General features: G+C 34.1%; 1 protein-coding gene and 1 long non-coding RNA gene across 10 annotated transcripts in view; both read right to left on the bottom strand.

The window, feature by feature from the left end:
* The window catches only part of LOC100892914 (actin cytoskeleton-regulatory complex protein SLA1), a 45,984-nt gene continuing 29,265 nt past the window's right edge, over window positions 1-16,719 (bottom strand). For 5 of the 9 annotated variants that reach the window (XM_011678190.2, XM_011678196.2, XM_011678214.2 and 2 more), the window contains 6 exons: window positions 14,613-14,678; window positions 10,907-10,999; window positions 10,005-10,197; window positions 8,358-8,402; window positions 4,348-4,492; window positions 1-2,984 (listed from right to left, as the gene is read on the bottom strand). In XM_011678190.2, the coding sequence (XP_011676492.1) occupies window positions 2,877-2,984; window positions 4,348-4,492; window positions 8,358-8,402; window positions 10,005-10,197; window positions 10,907-10,999; window positions 14,613-14,678 (650 nt within the window). In that variant the 3' untranslated portion in view covers window positions 1-2,876. The remainder of the gene's footprint in view (window positions 2,985-4,347; window positions 4,493-8,357; window positions 8,403-10,004; window positions 10,198-10,906; window positions 11,000-14,612; window positions 14,679-16,719) is intronic. The other 4 variants (XM_011678219.2, XM_011678231.2, XM_030972589.1 and 1 more) reach the window with 2 other exon arrangements.
* Window positions 5,613-8,351, bottom strand: LOC115919246. The gene is made up of 2 exons (XR_004061760.1): window positions 6,063-8,351; window positions 5,613-5,768 (listed from the first exon to the last, which is right to left on the bottom strand). It is a non-coding gene; the product is annotated as an uncharacterized LOC115919246 (long non-coding RNA).

Below are 16,719 nucleotides of genomic sequence, written 5' to 3'. Positions count from 1 at the left end.
TTTTTTATATCAGATTTTGAGAAAAAAGGCAATTCCTTGCAATCAGGAGACCATCCAGAATAAATCTACAAGTACTGTTGAAGTTTACCAAGAGTATATCAAATGCCTGATTAGAATAATATTTAAAGTTAATACATGCAAACCTGATACACTGTTTTGTTACCATATGGTCCGTTTGGAATCATATAGGATTGCTGATGCCTCGCTTGTATTCATGTTTAGAGTAGGCCTACTACCACAAGATATTACGCTATAAGCATACTACAGATTACTTGTTTGGTTTCTGCTCAACTACACTAACTTCTTTATTCATCCCATATATACCCCATGTAAATATATACAAACAAATTCTTACCCTTACACCACAACCTAATATTCATACTGCATAGAAGTGCAACAAACTTGACAGTTTGCATCTTAAGGTGCCTGACTGGCTACTTTATAATCAGAAAATAATAAACCTGTTGCCCTTCTCCTAAACATGAATAAAGTCTTTGCCCAACGCTTTGATAACGATTGACTATGCATTTCAGTATTATGACGCAAATTGATAGGCCCCTTCTAGTTTCTCCACTTACAGGCTGTGTATGAGGCAATTAATGTGCCTGTAAGTGCCTAGTGCCTCATATTAGCATATAAGTAACGCATTGAATACTAAAGGGCTAGTCATAAGTCACATATAATGCTAATGATAACTATATATAATGATAAATTGTTCCCAGTTTGCTCAAGAATGTATGTTGAAATCAAAATGAAAACCATTGTTGTAGGTCAGACCTCAATGTGTTATGCTATTAAAAAGAGCCTCCCGGAATAATTTCATCATCTCAAACAGAATTTTGTGAATTTTGTAACAATCAATGTTACTCCTTTCATGGAACATCAGTTAAGTAGAAGGCATGTGGGTGGAGTCTATCATGCTTGATTGACAATAGTTCAGGTGTGACCACTTTTATTATCGTCATTGGCACATTATACATGCTCATACATATTCATTATGGTAATCAGTGAGGTCTGATCAGCCAATTAAGCCTGGGATAACTCAGGATGAAACTCATTACACTGTAAAGAACTTGTAAATGTATGTTGCAAAGAGATGACAATTTTTACAATGAGGTAATATTCTTATAAGAATTCAAGTCTTTTTTTCATTTTGGTATCTAGGTTCATATTACAAAATCCCATACAACACCAGTAAGTACAGTCATATCTTTAATGTTTTTCTTACAAAAGGACCACAAAACAGACTAAACCCCTCTTTTAAAACTACATATATATATATACATGGAACAATATTCACTTTGGGTTTTGTCTGAAGAGCATGTTGGGTTCTCAGAAGGCAAAACATCGACAGTGAAAGTTTTTGTCCAATTATGCATTGATGAGAAAAAGACATTTTTCTTGGCATGCATCTATTATGGCTACATGCAGATCTAGCAATCCTCTGCAAAGAGTTTTTAGTATACAACTATTTTGACTCAAGTCTAAAGATTATTAGTTCTTAAATGCTAATACCTCATTTGCATACATGTGTTTGTGCAATTCAGAGCTGGTAATTTTACAGTTTCTCCAGAAGATTATTTTCCTTCTTTAATAAAGATAGTGGTGCACAACTTAACCTATATCATACTCTATCCAACCTGGCTCCTGTGTTAAACAGGTATGATTGATTCAAATTCATTGCAACTTGAAATCAATCAACTCTGCACTAATGTGATAGGAGTTTGTAAGTTCCCGACTGATAGAGGACTTGCGATCAATCCAGATCAACCACAACTATGTACTAATGTGACAGGAGTTTGTAAGTTCCAGACTGATAGAGGACTTGCGATCAATCTGGATCAACCACAACTATGTACTAATGTGAAAGGAGTTTGTAAGTTCACCACTGAATAGAGGACTTGCGATCAATCCGGATCAACCACAACTATGTACTAATGTGATAGGAGTTTGTAAGTTCCAGACTGATAGAGGACTTGCGATCAATCCGGATCAACCACAACTATGTACTAATGTGATAGGAGTTTGTAAGTTCCAGACTGATAGAGGACTTGCGATCAATCCGGATCAACCACAACTATGTACTAATGTGAAAGGAGTTTGTAAGTTCACCACTGAATAGAGGACTTGCGATCAATCTGGATCAACCACAACCACGTACTAATGTGAAAGGAGTTTGTAAGTTTACCACTGAATAGAGGACTTGCGATCAATCTGGATCAACCACAACTATGTACTAATGTGATAGGAGTTTGTAAGTTCCAGACTGATAGAGGACTTGCGATCAATCTGGATCAACCACAACTATGTACTAATGTGATAGGAGTTTGTAAGTTCCAGACTGATAGAAGACTTGCGATCAATCTGGATCAACCACAACCACGTACTAATGTGAAAGGAGTTTGTAAGTTCACCACTGAATAGAGGACTTGCGATCAATCCGGATCAACCACAACCACATACTAATGTGAAAGGAGTCTGTAAGTTCACCACTGAATAGAGGACTTGCAATCAATCCGGATCAACCACAACTATGTACTAATGTGATAGGAGTTTGTAAGTTCCAGACTGATAGAGGACTTGCAATCAATCCGGATCAACCACAACCACATACTAATGTGATAGGAGTTTGTAAGTTCACCACTGAATGGAGGACTTGCGATCAATCCGGATCAATTTCAAATCTATACAAGACAAATGAAGACTCTGGTCTGTAACATTGATCATTACAGATCAAGTATCAGATATTCTCATATTCACATTTGCATCACTTCAATGGAGTTAATATGCTCAAAAATATATATATTTATATAAATAATCGTCAACTCATCTCTCAAGTTTATTTCTATTTGACATGGAAGATAAAGAGGTGTCCATCACGACTTTCCTGAACCGGATCGTGATTTGAGAGTGAGATTCATGAATTCGGGCTGAAGCGCAGCTTTCTCCAATGTTTCTAGGGCCTTGAAGCTCTCCTCTTCTTCCTAAACAAACAAAATATATAACCAGATTCAGTAATTAGCTTAATTGATTAATACATAAATATGTCATTCCAATAATTGATTCATATTTGGAGCCAGAAGAGTATTCATACATTAATCCAGAGTTAACCCTTCTGACTCTCAACAGATAAACCTTCTATTCCAAGCACATGTTTTTAAATCATCTAAGGGGTTCCCATAGCAATTCGATAGCCAAATTCCATGACTTTCCGTGACCCATTTTTGCCTTTTTCCACGACGAGATTAGTACACTTTGATATTGGTTGCGGCATACAAGTGGCATTGGAATACAATGCAGTGATATATATGTTTTCGTGTTTGTGATTGCCTCTGCCTCTTTTCACAATTTCCACAACTTTCCATGAAGTAGGGAGGGTTTTTTTTTCCTTCCTTTTCTGTGACTTTCAAGATATATTTATTTTCCCTTGACTTTCCAGGCTTTTTTAAAGGGCTTGGGAACTCTGTCACCTGGTTATGGTTGCAGGACCCTCAGGAAGTTCAATTTTACAATGGTGAAGCTACCGTGGGTTAATATGACCACATTTTTACTATCATTACTATTATTGTGAAGTTCATGATAAACTACAATATACCCTTTTACTTCAACTGGATGGGGAATGGCAAATATCTGGTCATCAATCTTTTTGCAAAGCTTCTGCTGAACTTTGGAACAAACTACCTTTAAATGTCAAAAACTGTCAAACTGTCAACCAATTCAAAACTTTTCTTAAGACACATTTATTCAAAATTGCTTTGTTCACATTGATGTGTATTTCATAAGTATCGTAATTTGTAGGTTTATTTGCAGTTTTTTGTTTTGGTAATACGTAGTTGTTTATCAGTTTATTTTGTTTGTTATAGCACTGACAGACTTTGGTGGTAAGTGATTCATAAGCAACGTTTTTATTATAATTATTATTGTCTTTCAAAGGTACATTACACAAGTGATTATGTACCAATTGCAAAACAATTCTGTTACAACAGATATTTCAAAAAATCGAAATATCAAATAACCATCAAGGTCTAATGATCTGATAAGAGATGTTTGAGGGGTTGTGGTCTGGTGGATAACTCACCCGACTGTCAACCACAAGGATAGGGTTTGAATCCCTGCCTAGCATTAACATCCTTTGGAAAAACATTAATCTACATTTGCCAAATTCAACTGAAGTTAGGTAAATGGGTAACTGCCAGAAATTAATTCCCTGAAAAGCAGGAGCTCCATTATTGCAGCAATGAATGCCAATGCTGGTGTAATAATTATAGATAATAATTATACACTAGGGGTGTTAAGTTTGACAGACATGACTGCTATACAAGAACCCAGGTTTATCAACATCATTACCGTCAACTTGAGACGTTCTCCTAGTTTGACATCAAGACTGGTCCTCCTAGAGTTCCTCTCGGCATCCATCACCTTCAAGGATTGCTTGTGACTCCTGTCACGGAACACCTTCTTCAGCTCATCTTGTTTCAGGACCGACCGTCCGCTGTTAATTGCAAGGATAAAGGTCGAGGACAAAGGAGATGTGTTAGAATTTCAGTACGTTGTGATGTAAAGTATTCTGAGTTTTAAACACAGAATATATACTTTAACCCTATCTTTATTCCATTTAACTTTTTTAACAATTTTCTTTAGTGTTTTATCCTTCTAGATGATATCATGAAAGAGGGAAGAAAAAAGGTGTATTAGCTGCACTTGATCATGTTCAATGCATGTAATACGACCATTAAACAAACATTATGTGGTATTTTGAAATAGACTTGCCAGTCTTGCTGATCTTAACTGCACCATAAATTCTTAATGAATGCAGCTTTAGCCAATCAAAAACTACCTTTTACAGAATTATGAAAAAACCTTATTTCTTATTGGCCAAGAGTCTAGTTGCTCTTGTTTGCACATGAGATGGAACAGACTCTCTGTGGTAGTATTCTGGAGAACATATTATCTTTTAGGTTATTAAAAGGTATGGTTATTGTAACATAAAAAATATTTCGTACAAAAATCACTTATTATTGCCATTGCCTGTTTGAACTGCATGCATGCTCGGCCAGTTATACACAGCAATTAGCCAATGATGTTCCCTTAAGTTTAATTTGTTCTGATAACATACCACACACTGACATCACACATTTTCCCGAACACCATCTTGGCCAAGAGGAATTCGATTAGCATAGCAATCCATTAAAAATTAAATTCAAAATTATACTTTCCACTTATCAGTAGTCTTAAACAAACATTACCTTTGCATGTAGGCTACATCAAAGAGTAAATCTTATAATGAGACAATCATGTTGCAAACAGAGCCCATGTAAAGAATAGGGAATTGGTATAATATTATGCCATAAAACTGTAGGATCAAGTAGACCAAATGATAAATAAAAACATTAGCTATACATTAGCTTTCCATATTTTCACGTTTGTAAAGATTATTAGACCATCTTTGCAGCTTTCTTTTTTCATAAAATCTGAATCTAAACTTAATCAAGGCTGTCACATATATATCTATAACATATTTTGAAAAGCAACACTAGATTAATCAACCTTTTAATAACAATACAATTCAACTGAAAACCATTACATTTGTTTTTTAAACAAGTTTTTTTTTCTTCATAATATGAAGAAGAAAAAAAATTATATTATAATGATAAATGCACAAGGACTCTGATTTCAATCATGATTCAACCCTTACCTCTGACCTTACAACTAATCCTTCCTCAACTGTTGCCTCTGACCTTACAACCTAATCCTTATTCAACCTTTACCTTTGACCTTACAACTTAATCCTTCTTCAACCCTTACCCTTGACCTTACAACTTAATCCTTCTTCAACCCTTACCTCTGACCTTACAACTAATTCTTCCTCAACTGTTGCCTCTGACCTTACAACCTAATCCTTCTTCAACCGTTACCTTTGACCTTACAACTTAATCCTTCTTCAACCCTTACCTTTGACCTTACAACTTAATCCTTCTTCAACCCTTACCTCTGACCTTACAACTAATCCTTCCTCAACTGTTGCCTCTGACCTTACAACCTAATCCTTATTCAACCTTTACCTCTGGCATTTGACATTTTATGCTTGGCAAGTGCAGGGACAAGATTAAGAATCATGGAAATGGTATATGTGGCACTGACTGATGGAAATGAAATGACACTGATGATGCTTATGATGCTGATGATGCTGTTCCCATGAAAATGGAAAAGTTCTAGCATGGTTCATCTGATGAGAGCAAAAAGGGCATTAACTCATCTCATTTAATACAGAATAAACACCCTTCTGGCTCTCAACAAACAAGATCTTATTTTGTTATTGTTTCTTTGAGAAAGTGTCTCCTTATCTGTTATGAAACACACAATTTCATCTGTGCAAAGCCAACTGACATTACAAGGAAAAGAGAGAAAAGGGGCACAAAGAGAGCCGCTAAGTTATAGACACTGGTGGCCCATACTCATAAAACCTTTAATACTAAGCTAGCTGGTAACTAATCACATAGTTGGTTGACAGCTAGGCTCAGTAATGTTGTATGAATATGAGCCCAGAAATACCTGGATATCTATTATGTTTGGACAAGGACAACATTAAAGTCTGTAATGTAGTTCATGCCTTTTTGGCTCCAAAAACAGACAATATGAAACAGATGAATGCTAAGTATGAAATACATTTTGAAATACGGTCAAACCTGTCAATTGAGGCGACCTGCAGAAAACTGAACAATTGGCCACTGTAGATAAGTGGTCATTCCTGACAGGTTCTACAATTATCATAAATTTATTTCTGATGGGATGCGATGTAGGTATTCCCACTACTGACAAATGGCCACTTAATTATTCAGCAAAGACTGCCACAGCGACTCCATTTATATTTTTATTTTTGGTTCAGTCACTTGATAGTCTGGTGTTGGTCTCGCCAGTTTGACCAAAGTATAAGATAGGTTTGACTGTACATCATGCTTAAAAAAATCTGTGCATGTAACAAAATTTGCCATAGAACAAAGAATCAATACATCTGATACAGAAATAAGAAAGTAAAGAGGATAAAGTACTGGAGAAAATAACCATTGAAAGGAATACTTGCTATAGTAAAGGCAATGCTGGTGATGAAACAATGATGATGAGAGCATATAATCTGAATTTGTTTTTGGTACAAGTACAACTTACTACTCATCTATATCTACCTTGCATACTTTTAGGTACATGAGTATTGATAACTCTTGCATTGTATGGCACACATTGATGATATTTCTTTGAGAGTGGCAACATACCTAAGCACTAATGTGTAAGCATTCTTTTTCTTAAGGACTACAAATTGAATATTTCAGATATATGATGACAATATAAATTCAAAATGACATGTAGAATTATCAAAATGATCCATTCAGTTCAAGACGCGAGAAGGAAACAAACTGGTACAAGTTAGTCAAGAAAGTGGGGTTAAGGTTAAAAGGAAAAGATAGAACTAAGTTAGAGAAAAAAAAGACAATGCAAAAATGCAATTATTGTATTTTTTAAAGTACCAATGTAAACATCAACGTTTCTTCAAGCATTTGAAGGCAGTCAGAGAGAGAGAGGGGAGGAGATAGTATCAACAACAAAAATTGTTTCTTTATTTGGTTTCACGACGGAGAGTCCATATTAATTTGAATGTGAAGGTAACACATTTCTCAAATGGGTATGAAAACATTAGCAGTACCTCAATACCAAATCAATCAGTACCATTGGTATAGCCTCACAAAAATACATTTTGAAACACTCGCTTTAATTGTTACTAAATGGAGAAGTCATTTGGAAACAAGGAAGTCTAAAGCATCAAAATTATTTAACTTCAGAAGAATGAATACAATTCACATTAAACATATTGTCCTTTGAAACAAAGTTTGTTGCAGAATGTAGAAGCTGTTGAAAAGCAGAGAGAATTATTAAAATAGCCAGGAAACAACCTTAGAAAAAAACTCAATCAAAGATAAGCCAAGAATCGTCATTTGTGCTTAAATCTAAAACATATCCAACATCCTTTTTTATAAGAGCATTACTTCAATGATACTAATAACAAGAGCTTTCAACCTACCAGGTAATTTTAAACTAAACAGGAAAAGGACACTAAATTGTCCCAAAATTAAATTTTATATTAATAGCAGACACGTATATTGAAGAATGGTATTAAGATTAGTGGACTTAAAGTCCAAAGCTAGCAGAGAAGGCAGAACGCTCAAAGCTAGCTCAACATCTTGCGAGAATACTAGACAGACGGAAATTGTGTGTTATTCAAAACAAGAGGAGAATGATCGGAAAGGTCGAAAGATTTGCTGAAGATTTTTTTTTCTTCCCCAAATGAACCGCTTCCAATTCCTCACCTGGCTTCTAACGATCCTGTATTCTCCCTTCTAGGATATTGGGATCTTTGGAGGGATAAAAAGGGAAATTCACTACTCTAATCTTCACACAGATATTGGAGGGCAGCACAAACTACATGGAGAGAGTACACATCAATCATAGGATAGAATAGCTCAGTATTACATAATGATACAGGACACATTACATGTATCATATGCTTTAAAGCTAGAAGGGTATTAACTCTGGAGATGAGGTAATATCCTTCTACCTCTCCGCACATATATTGTCTGATGCTGATAAGCTGGATGGAACAAAATACAATAAACAAACACATAAGATACTACATGATGAAAAACAAACGAAAGGAAGTAAATTTATGTTATTGATATGATTTGATGCCCTTCTGGCCCTCAGCCAGCTTCATTCCATATGAAAACAGAGTTTGGATGCAGAATTCTCCTAAAAGTATCAACATTCTTAAACCTTTTAGTGCTCACAATAACAACATTTGCAGTAGACCGCTCATTTTACTTGGCATCCATCCCACGGTCCTTCGCAAGGGGTATTATTTCTAGTCAGATTTTGTAGTGGAACTGAATATAGAGGCCCTAGTTGGGTTGCAATATTGATTGATATAACCCGACATAAATGGTCGAGACATCACAAAGACCCAAGAGCCAGTCTTCAGTTCAGTTCCATTGTATGTTCAACAATGGTAATTAATCAGTTAAATACTGCGATTTTTACCATACCATAATTCTGATAACTGGCTGCAGGCTGCTGTTGATAGCGTTTTTGTGCTATCATTTTGTGTGTATCCTGGGCATCATTTCATTAAATCTGGGTTGCTGGTGAACTATTAACTATGATTTTCGTGTAATGCTGCCCTGATTGCTAATAATTATATCAAGCTTCCATGATGCCTCTTCTGTATAAAGTTATGAACAATGATCCATTTCTATCGCGGAAGTTGACACAACAACTTATCAGTATTTGCACACAGTTACCGGTATTACTGCAAGTATTGAGAGATTTATATTGATGAATTAATCAATGTTTACATTATTTGAGCTAAGCTCCTATCAGGTTTAGTCTTAAGTGTTAAAAGTCAAATCGATTTGGAAAAAAAAAGAGCACAGTAAGAAGGGAAACAACACCTAGTAGAAGTAAAAGAAAAAAGAAAGAGATAGAGAAAGAGAAAGAAAACAATACGCAATAGAAGAGAAGATAAAAGCAAGAACAAAACTGAAACTCTCTTGAGTGATAAATGGTCCATCTGGTAGCACTATACTATCATTCAAAGATTAGAGCAAGAGATTTTTCATTTTATAATGACATAACATTCATGTGAAAACAGACAAGAGCTTACACTGAATACTGGATCTTGGATTTTGTCAAATCAACAGAAGATGGTAGAATCTGGCACGGAGTTTGGTTTTGCTTTTCACATCAATCTTAAAACACGAGTTATTTATTTCTATGTAGTTTGATGCCAACAGATTTCATTGCTGAAAGCCAGAAAGGCATTAACTCTATGATACCAAACATTGCCTATTTGTGGTAAGAAGGGCGTTAACCCATATACAAGTCATGTACATTAACAGAGATGTGATACCCTTCTAGGTCCATATGTAACGTCTTTCTGGCTCTAAGCAGAAAATATTCACCTTATCCTGAGCTCTCTGTGAAGATTCTTATGCATGGGTGATTCCATGACAGGGTTGAGTAGAGGCTTGGGCTGGATAAGGCCATCCTCGTCCACGCGTCCTATCAGGGTAGGAGGTATGTTGGGCGGACCGTCCAGGTGGTCGTCGATGACCTCGATGAAGCGACCAGTTTCCTGCCTTCCAGACAAGTTCACTGCATCATCAATGGACAATAATCAGAAGATGAAAACATGCTTATGGGTGATGTAATACTTGTGGATGATGTGTAAATGCTCATTCAGATATTACACAGTATATTGCCACAATTTTAAAAAATGCAAAAAAGGCCCTATGCATATTCACTGAGGTCTGTGTAATGACATACAGAAATGTGAAGTGTATTACATTTGATGTCATCATTAAAAAGAAGTGGTTTATGACTGTATATCTGAACATGGCTTTAGAGTGAAAAGACAGCTGCCACTAAATGAGGTACTTTTCATTTCTACGCCACATCCTCCAGCGACAATTGCTACGCCATCTAGATTGAACCCTTGACCTAATAATATGCCTAGCCCTTACCTAACCCGAAACCTCACCTAAAAACAAAATTGAGCATTTTTAATAACAGGACAAAATAAGCCTTAAGCAAATATTACCAAGATAAAATGTCAGGCCACTATTTCATCTTCAAGATTTTTCCTGGTGTTTGTAAAGTTTAGGATTTGAAAGTTTATGGTACAAGTTATAAAACATTTTTTTACTAAAATATCAGCTCTAATAGAGTGGATAGATTTTGATTAGAGGGTTCTTTCTTACAGAGTTGCATTGATCTGAATCGATGGCAAATCCTCTGATCAATAATTTGGAAAGGTTTGATTTTTTTAATCAGGTTTTCCATATACTGTTTTCACTTTTCTTACGTTTATGGTGATAAGGCACTCCATTTGGTGCATCTTCATCGTCGTCAAAATCATAGTCTGGTGGGGGTGGACTGGATACAGGAGGAGGAGGGGCTGTGGAGCATTAAAACAAAATTGCAATATGTCATTATATACCGTTAATAACATAAGAGAGAAACCTGTGCATAAATACTACTCAAGGGATACGAGACAGGTTGTCTTTATGTATAGGCTACTTCTAGGGATCAATGAGAAACACTATTCAAGGGATAATTTGGTCTGATAAACAGGTGGTACCTATTAAAGTAAGATTCAATGAAGTAATAGAGACATGCAGAATATCATTGGGGAAAACTATGTAATGTTTTTGCAAATTATCTAGATTTCTCTTGTTCAATTAGATTTGTGACAATGACATTTCAGGATTATCTTCAACATAAGAATAGTTTGGCACAAATCCTTTTAAAGGTAGGCAAGTATAAAATAATTATTACAGTTAGCAGCTGCACTGTGAACACACTTTTTAATTTATAGTGATTTTACTTGTACTTGCTATAGGTACAAGCAAATTTCAGTGCACTCCTTAACTCTCCTTTTTGTGTAGGTCTGTTTTATTATAGCAGCACTCTTTTGGCAGTCTATTTCATATTATTCTTCTTTGCTTAATACTTAACCTACAATGTGTTAGCATATTCTTAAATTCTAAACTACAAATTTGAGGCAAACATCAATATTGAGTTATGAGTCCATTGGATTAAAATGTTAGTAACAAATAAAAAGTCAGTCAAAGTTTCCTGGACGACTAATTGTAATCAAGGACACATACATAATATAAAATGTTGCGCTGAAGAAATAAAGGTTATGGTTAATGAAGCGTGTTTCAACAATTCCTGTGCAAAATCAGATGTCTCATTTTCCTTGAAAAATTGCAGGCAGAATTAGTTTGTAATTAATATAAAAATAACATCATATGAAGAAAATCTCAAGGCAAATAATGTGAGGTTAAAATTGTAAGTAAAAGCAAAATTTAATGACAGACAGCAGCTGCCTGCGTGTTGAAATGAGATTAAAATATTAGCATGAAATATAAATTATTTTACAAATGTTTGAGTAACATAATATAAGTAACATATAATATTAATTTCATAAGTCATATAAAATAACAGCAGAACTACAGGTATTTTGAGATAACAAAATTGCTTTGGATTTTTTTGTGCACAGTATAGCAGCAGTAGATGAGCTTTGTCCATAACTACAGCAATAATCAAATAACATTTAAATCACTGTCATTTGGCCTATCAATTAATATCATGCACTTTGAAAAGACAGCATTTGATTATGCCAAACTAATGTGGAAAAATTCATAATGTAATAATAGAAAGATTGCAGACCATTACTACAAAGTACTGGGAACTTTGCACTGGCTATGAGTATATTTCCGAAACTTAAACTGTCCCAGACTATATTTCATGTGCTTTGAGATATCTCAAATGTGCAGGCTCTACATATATACCTTTAGCATATTGTTTTTTGACAGGGAATTTTTTTGACTTGAAATCCTTGGGACACCCTCGAACTGTTCCAGGGTGAAATAAGCCCATAACCATTGGATCCACAAACATCTATAAAAAGGTCTTATTTGTGTACATCATCTTGTAATGGATAAAACAATCTTCTTTTATCATACCCATGGTAGAGCTGGTCAATCTGAGATTGTCATCACCCCACTGGTCATAGATTTCAACCCAACAAAACTGACATTGCAAGTTTTGCGATCTTTTCTTTTCTGTGCATAATTAAGTGGCATCATCATTGCATGTACTGAGAAGCACATTTTGTTTTTTAAATGTTTTTAATCACATCTTAAACAATCAAATCATTATCAGTTGGTGATCCTTACTCATTACAGCGATACACTACCCTGGATGCAAATTGCTAAACCACATATATTACTCAAAAAATTATATTATTCATTATCCTTGGCATCTTCTTCAATAAGCATATTTTAACACATATAATGTAGTAAGAAAAGGTCATCTATTAGTATCATCTATTAGTATCATATATTAGTAACAATGTTCCTTCTTCTTTTATTCATTAGTTTTTTTTAAATAATTTCTAAGACATGTCTACAGCTATTTTCCATACATGTAGCAACTGTCTGCGCCTTGAGCATTTGACTTTCAAGTGGATTTGGCGCCTTATAAATCATATGTATTATTATTATTATTATTATTTATACAGAATAAAATTATTACAGCTGCAAAGCAACCTGTAAAAGAACAAAACAATATATCGAGCAAGGCAATGGCAAAAAATATATGCAAGACAAATATTTCAAGGTTAATATTATACAGCATGTATCACAGCATAGATGCCCTCATTGGCTGTATAAAACAAAACAATATATCGAGCAAGACAATGGCAAAAAATATATGCAAGACAAATATTTCAAGGTTAATATCATACAGCATGTATCACAGCATAGATGCCCTCATTAGCTGTATAATACTAATAAACAATTCACAATTACATGATAACTTTATAAAAGGATGTTTAATGTTTAATATAATAAGAACACTGCAGTGAAGGTGCTAAAATCATTGCTGAGCAGCAAATGCAGATTTAAAATATCAATAAAGCAAACATTGATTTTTTTTTTTGTTGGAAGCAGCTTATTCATTATTTCATACTTGTTTATTTAACAGTAAACAGATAAAATCAATTAAACATAATATATTTAATACACAAATGCTCTTCCCTTTAAAACACAGGATATATGTCAGTCCTAAAGCAAAGGTTTGGACATCTCAAAGTAATCTAAAGTGTGCATCCTAGATGTAGATGAAACCATACTTTCTCCAGTGTCACCTCATCAAATTAACACACATAAAGCTTTGGAGAATATCTTCTTCTTTTATATGACACCACATTTATGATGATGAAGCTTGAAAGTCATAGAACTATCACAACTTTAACCCAGCCATGTCCAGCTTGAAGTACACATGAGAGTGTGATCCCAAGATAAATGATCATTTAGTGAACATCCCTGTCATCTCTGCTTTCATTTCGTTTTGATCTTTCAATCCCCAAAGAGCCAACTATATACTTTTATTTAATTTCAAGATTGCAAACATGTTTAATCATGAATACAGGTGTAAACAAATTATGAATAACCAATTATTTTTGAAAAATTTATGTAGTGTTTTGTTGTTGTTGTGTTTGATTACATTGTACTTGGAACACCATGACAATATCTGTGGCTTATGTGTGCAAACTACATGCAAGCTTACTCATTTAAAACGATTTTTCAATCATGCATGACAAAATCATAGCGAATATGGTATAAAATGTGATGATAAATTTGATAACAATATCAATAATATCATCAATTAAGACACAACAAACATGCAACTTTCTAATTACATTTTCATAGTAATTGATTGGAAAATTCCAAACAGTCTCGTCTATTTATTTTGAAGAAACACACTGCATCATCAAATATGCAAGCCACTGAATATATGTTAAATCACACCCTTTCTACAGCTGTTATCAAACTAGATGAATAATCATCCAAACATTAACACTTTATATTATATGACAATACAATAATTAGCAACTATAGCTGTTAGAGATTAAATAGATGTTAGAGATTAAACAGAAACTCAAGATGGCATTAATGTAGTTGGTAATAGCTGAAGCCAAAGTTTCTCTTTTCCAAACTCACTCGTACGCAGGTGTGGGGGAAGTTCATCTTCGTCGTCTTCAACTTTCGGCTCTACCGCAGCATTACCTAAATGCACAAAGAACAGTCCTTTCTTTTAACCCATAGAATACAATGCTTTTGCTCCATTTTGTTTGCATTTTGACAGTGGATGGATCGCCAGAATACAGGGGATTCAGATATACATTGATGATTGTTCTAAATATACATGTATATTAATTTTCACCATTCTACTAATCCCTGTTTCCAAAGGCTTGAAATGATTAATAGTTGAATTAAGAAATCTTTGAAACAACAAACTTTTTAATAAATGCTTGAAATATAGATTTTGTTGTACCTAATCATTCAGCACCGCCCTCCCCACCCCCGGCAGTATAGTAAGTTTGTGTGTTCTGTACCTTCAAACAAGGCTACTACATTTAGGCATTAAAGTGATTTTAAAAAATAGTACTGCCCCATTTGTAATATTTCATGCTTTTTATCTTGTGATACAATGATATCAATTATTGTTATTATATATTTGTTTTTTTCATATGCACTGTTTTTGTTTTGTTGATTTTTTAAAACCCATTTGTGATAATCAAATGTACAGAAAAAAATGTTCTATCCTGTTGTGTATTTTCTATGCAAACATATCTTTTGATCCATCCACTTCAAAATGACATCCAGAAATACCTGATTACAATGACTTAAATCCATATCAACCAACCAAGAAAGATCACATAATCTAGTCACTTTCATGCCTGCCTTTCATGGAAATGACAGCATGTATGGTATAACATATATTTATTTCATAAAGACAGGGTAAATTTAGGAGATATTATTCATCAGATGTGAAAAATAAAAGAAATGTGGTCAAGTCAAAGCCATTTTGGCATATGCAAGTATGAATATTGTTTTTCTTTACATTTGGTATCATGTAAACATTGCCTTACAAATCTAAGCATTCTTGTATTTGGATGCATGTTTTTTTAAAACAATTTCTCAAATTGTCAACTGATTAACGTGACTCTTTATCTTTTTTTGCTGGTGTAGATTTGGCTTTAAAAGTCATATGAAGCATAGTTGCAGAGACATTCACCCGGTAGAAACAAACATAAAACAAATAACACAAACAGGGTAATGTATACAAAACAGAACATCTGTTGAGAGTCTGAAGGGCATTAACCATGTGGTTTTATGTGAGTTAACACCCTTCTAGCTCTCAGCAGAATAAAATAGTCATACACATGTAACATACTAACATTACATTTAAAAAGTTACAAAATTATACAAACAAAACAGTTTTGTGTAAATATCAACCATTCTCTGTAGCACGCATATGTTGCTATGTTGGATATATCTTAAACAAGGCCTAATGCCACGTATAAATAAGTGCTGTGAATCTAACCATGTCTTGTTTGAAAGTAAACAAAAAAAACATTTGCAAATTCATATTTTAGCCAATTGCCAGAAATAAAGCAGCAAAAGCGCCCATCTTTAAAACACAATATTTATGACCTTGACCTTTATAAACTATAGAGCATACACATATTTGCATATAGCTTAATAAAGTACATAGCACCCACAAACAAATACAACTGAATAGAACAAATATTAAATCTTTATATACTTTCTTATTGTATGGATTAGACAAATTTTATATAAACAGTACTCAATAAATGTAAATTTCATTATCATTTGTGTTAATAATTATTGTTTTAGGAAAGACATGTTGATAGCATGAGCAAGAAACCCACTTCAAAGCATATTATAGCATAAATCATCTGATGGGAACCAGAAGGACATTAACTCATAAACTGCAACAAGGTCTTAATACATTTCTGACTCCCAACAGACCAAATACCATTGATAGAATGCAGAAACATCACCTTAGAATACACAATGATATATATGAAACTAAGTTATATATATCTGGAAAATAATTTTAAGAGCATTTTAGGATCAGGGACTATTGTTGATTGCTGAAGAAGGATTAAATGCATAATTATGAGTAATCATTTATGATTTAGAGAACTTCCTCACCTTAATATTTGTTTCAATTAAATTTAATGAGGTATCAAGCAAAAAGTACCAAATATTAAATTGCATTGAAAACTAGTACATCCAC

The sequence above is a fragment of the Strongylocentrotus purpuratus genome, unplaced genomic scaffold (genome assembly GCF_000002235.5).
Source record: "Strongylocentrotus purpuratus isolate Spur 01 unplaced genomic scaffold, Spur_5.0 spur5_scaffold_6, whole genome shotgun sequence".
Lineage (NCBI taxonomy): Eukaryota > Metazoa > Echinodermata > Echinoidea > Camarodonta > Strongylocentrotidae > Strongylocentrotus > Strongylocentrotus purpuratus.
The sequence above is the reverse complement of the archived record's forward strand: the minus strand, read 5'-3'. Positions and strand labels throughout refer to the sequence as shown.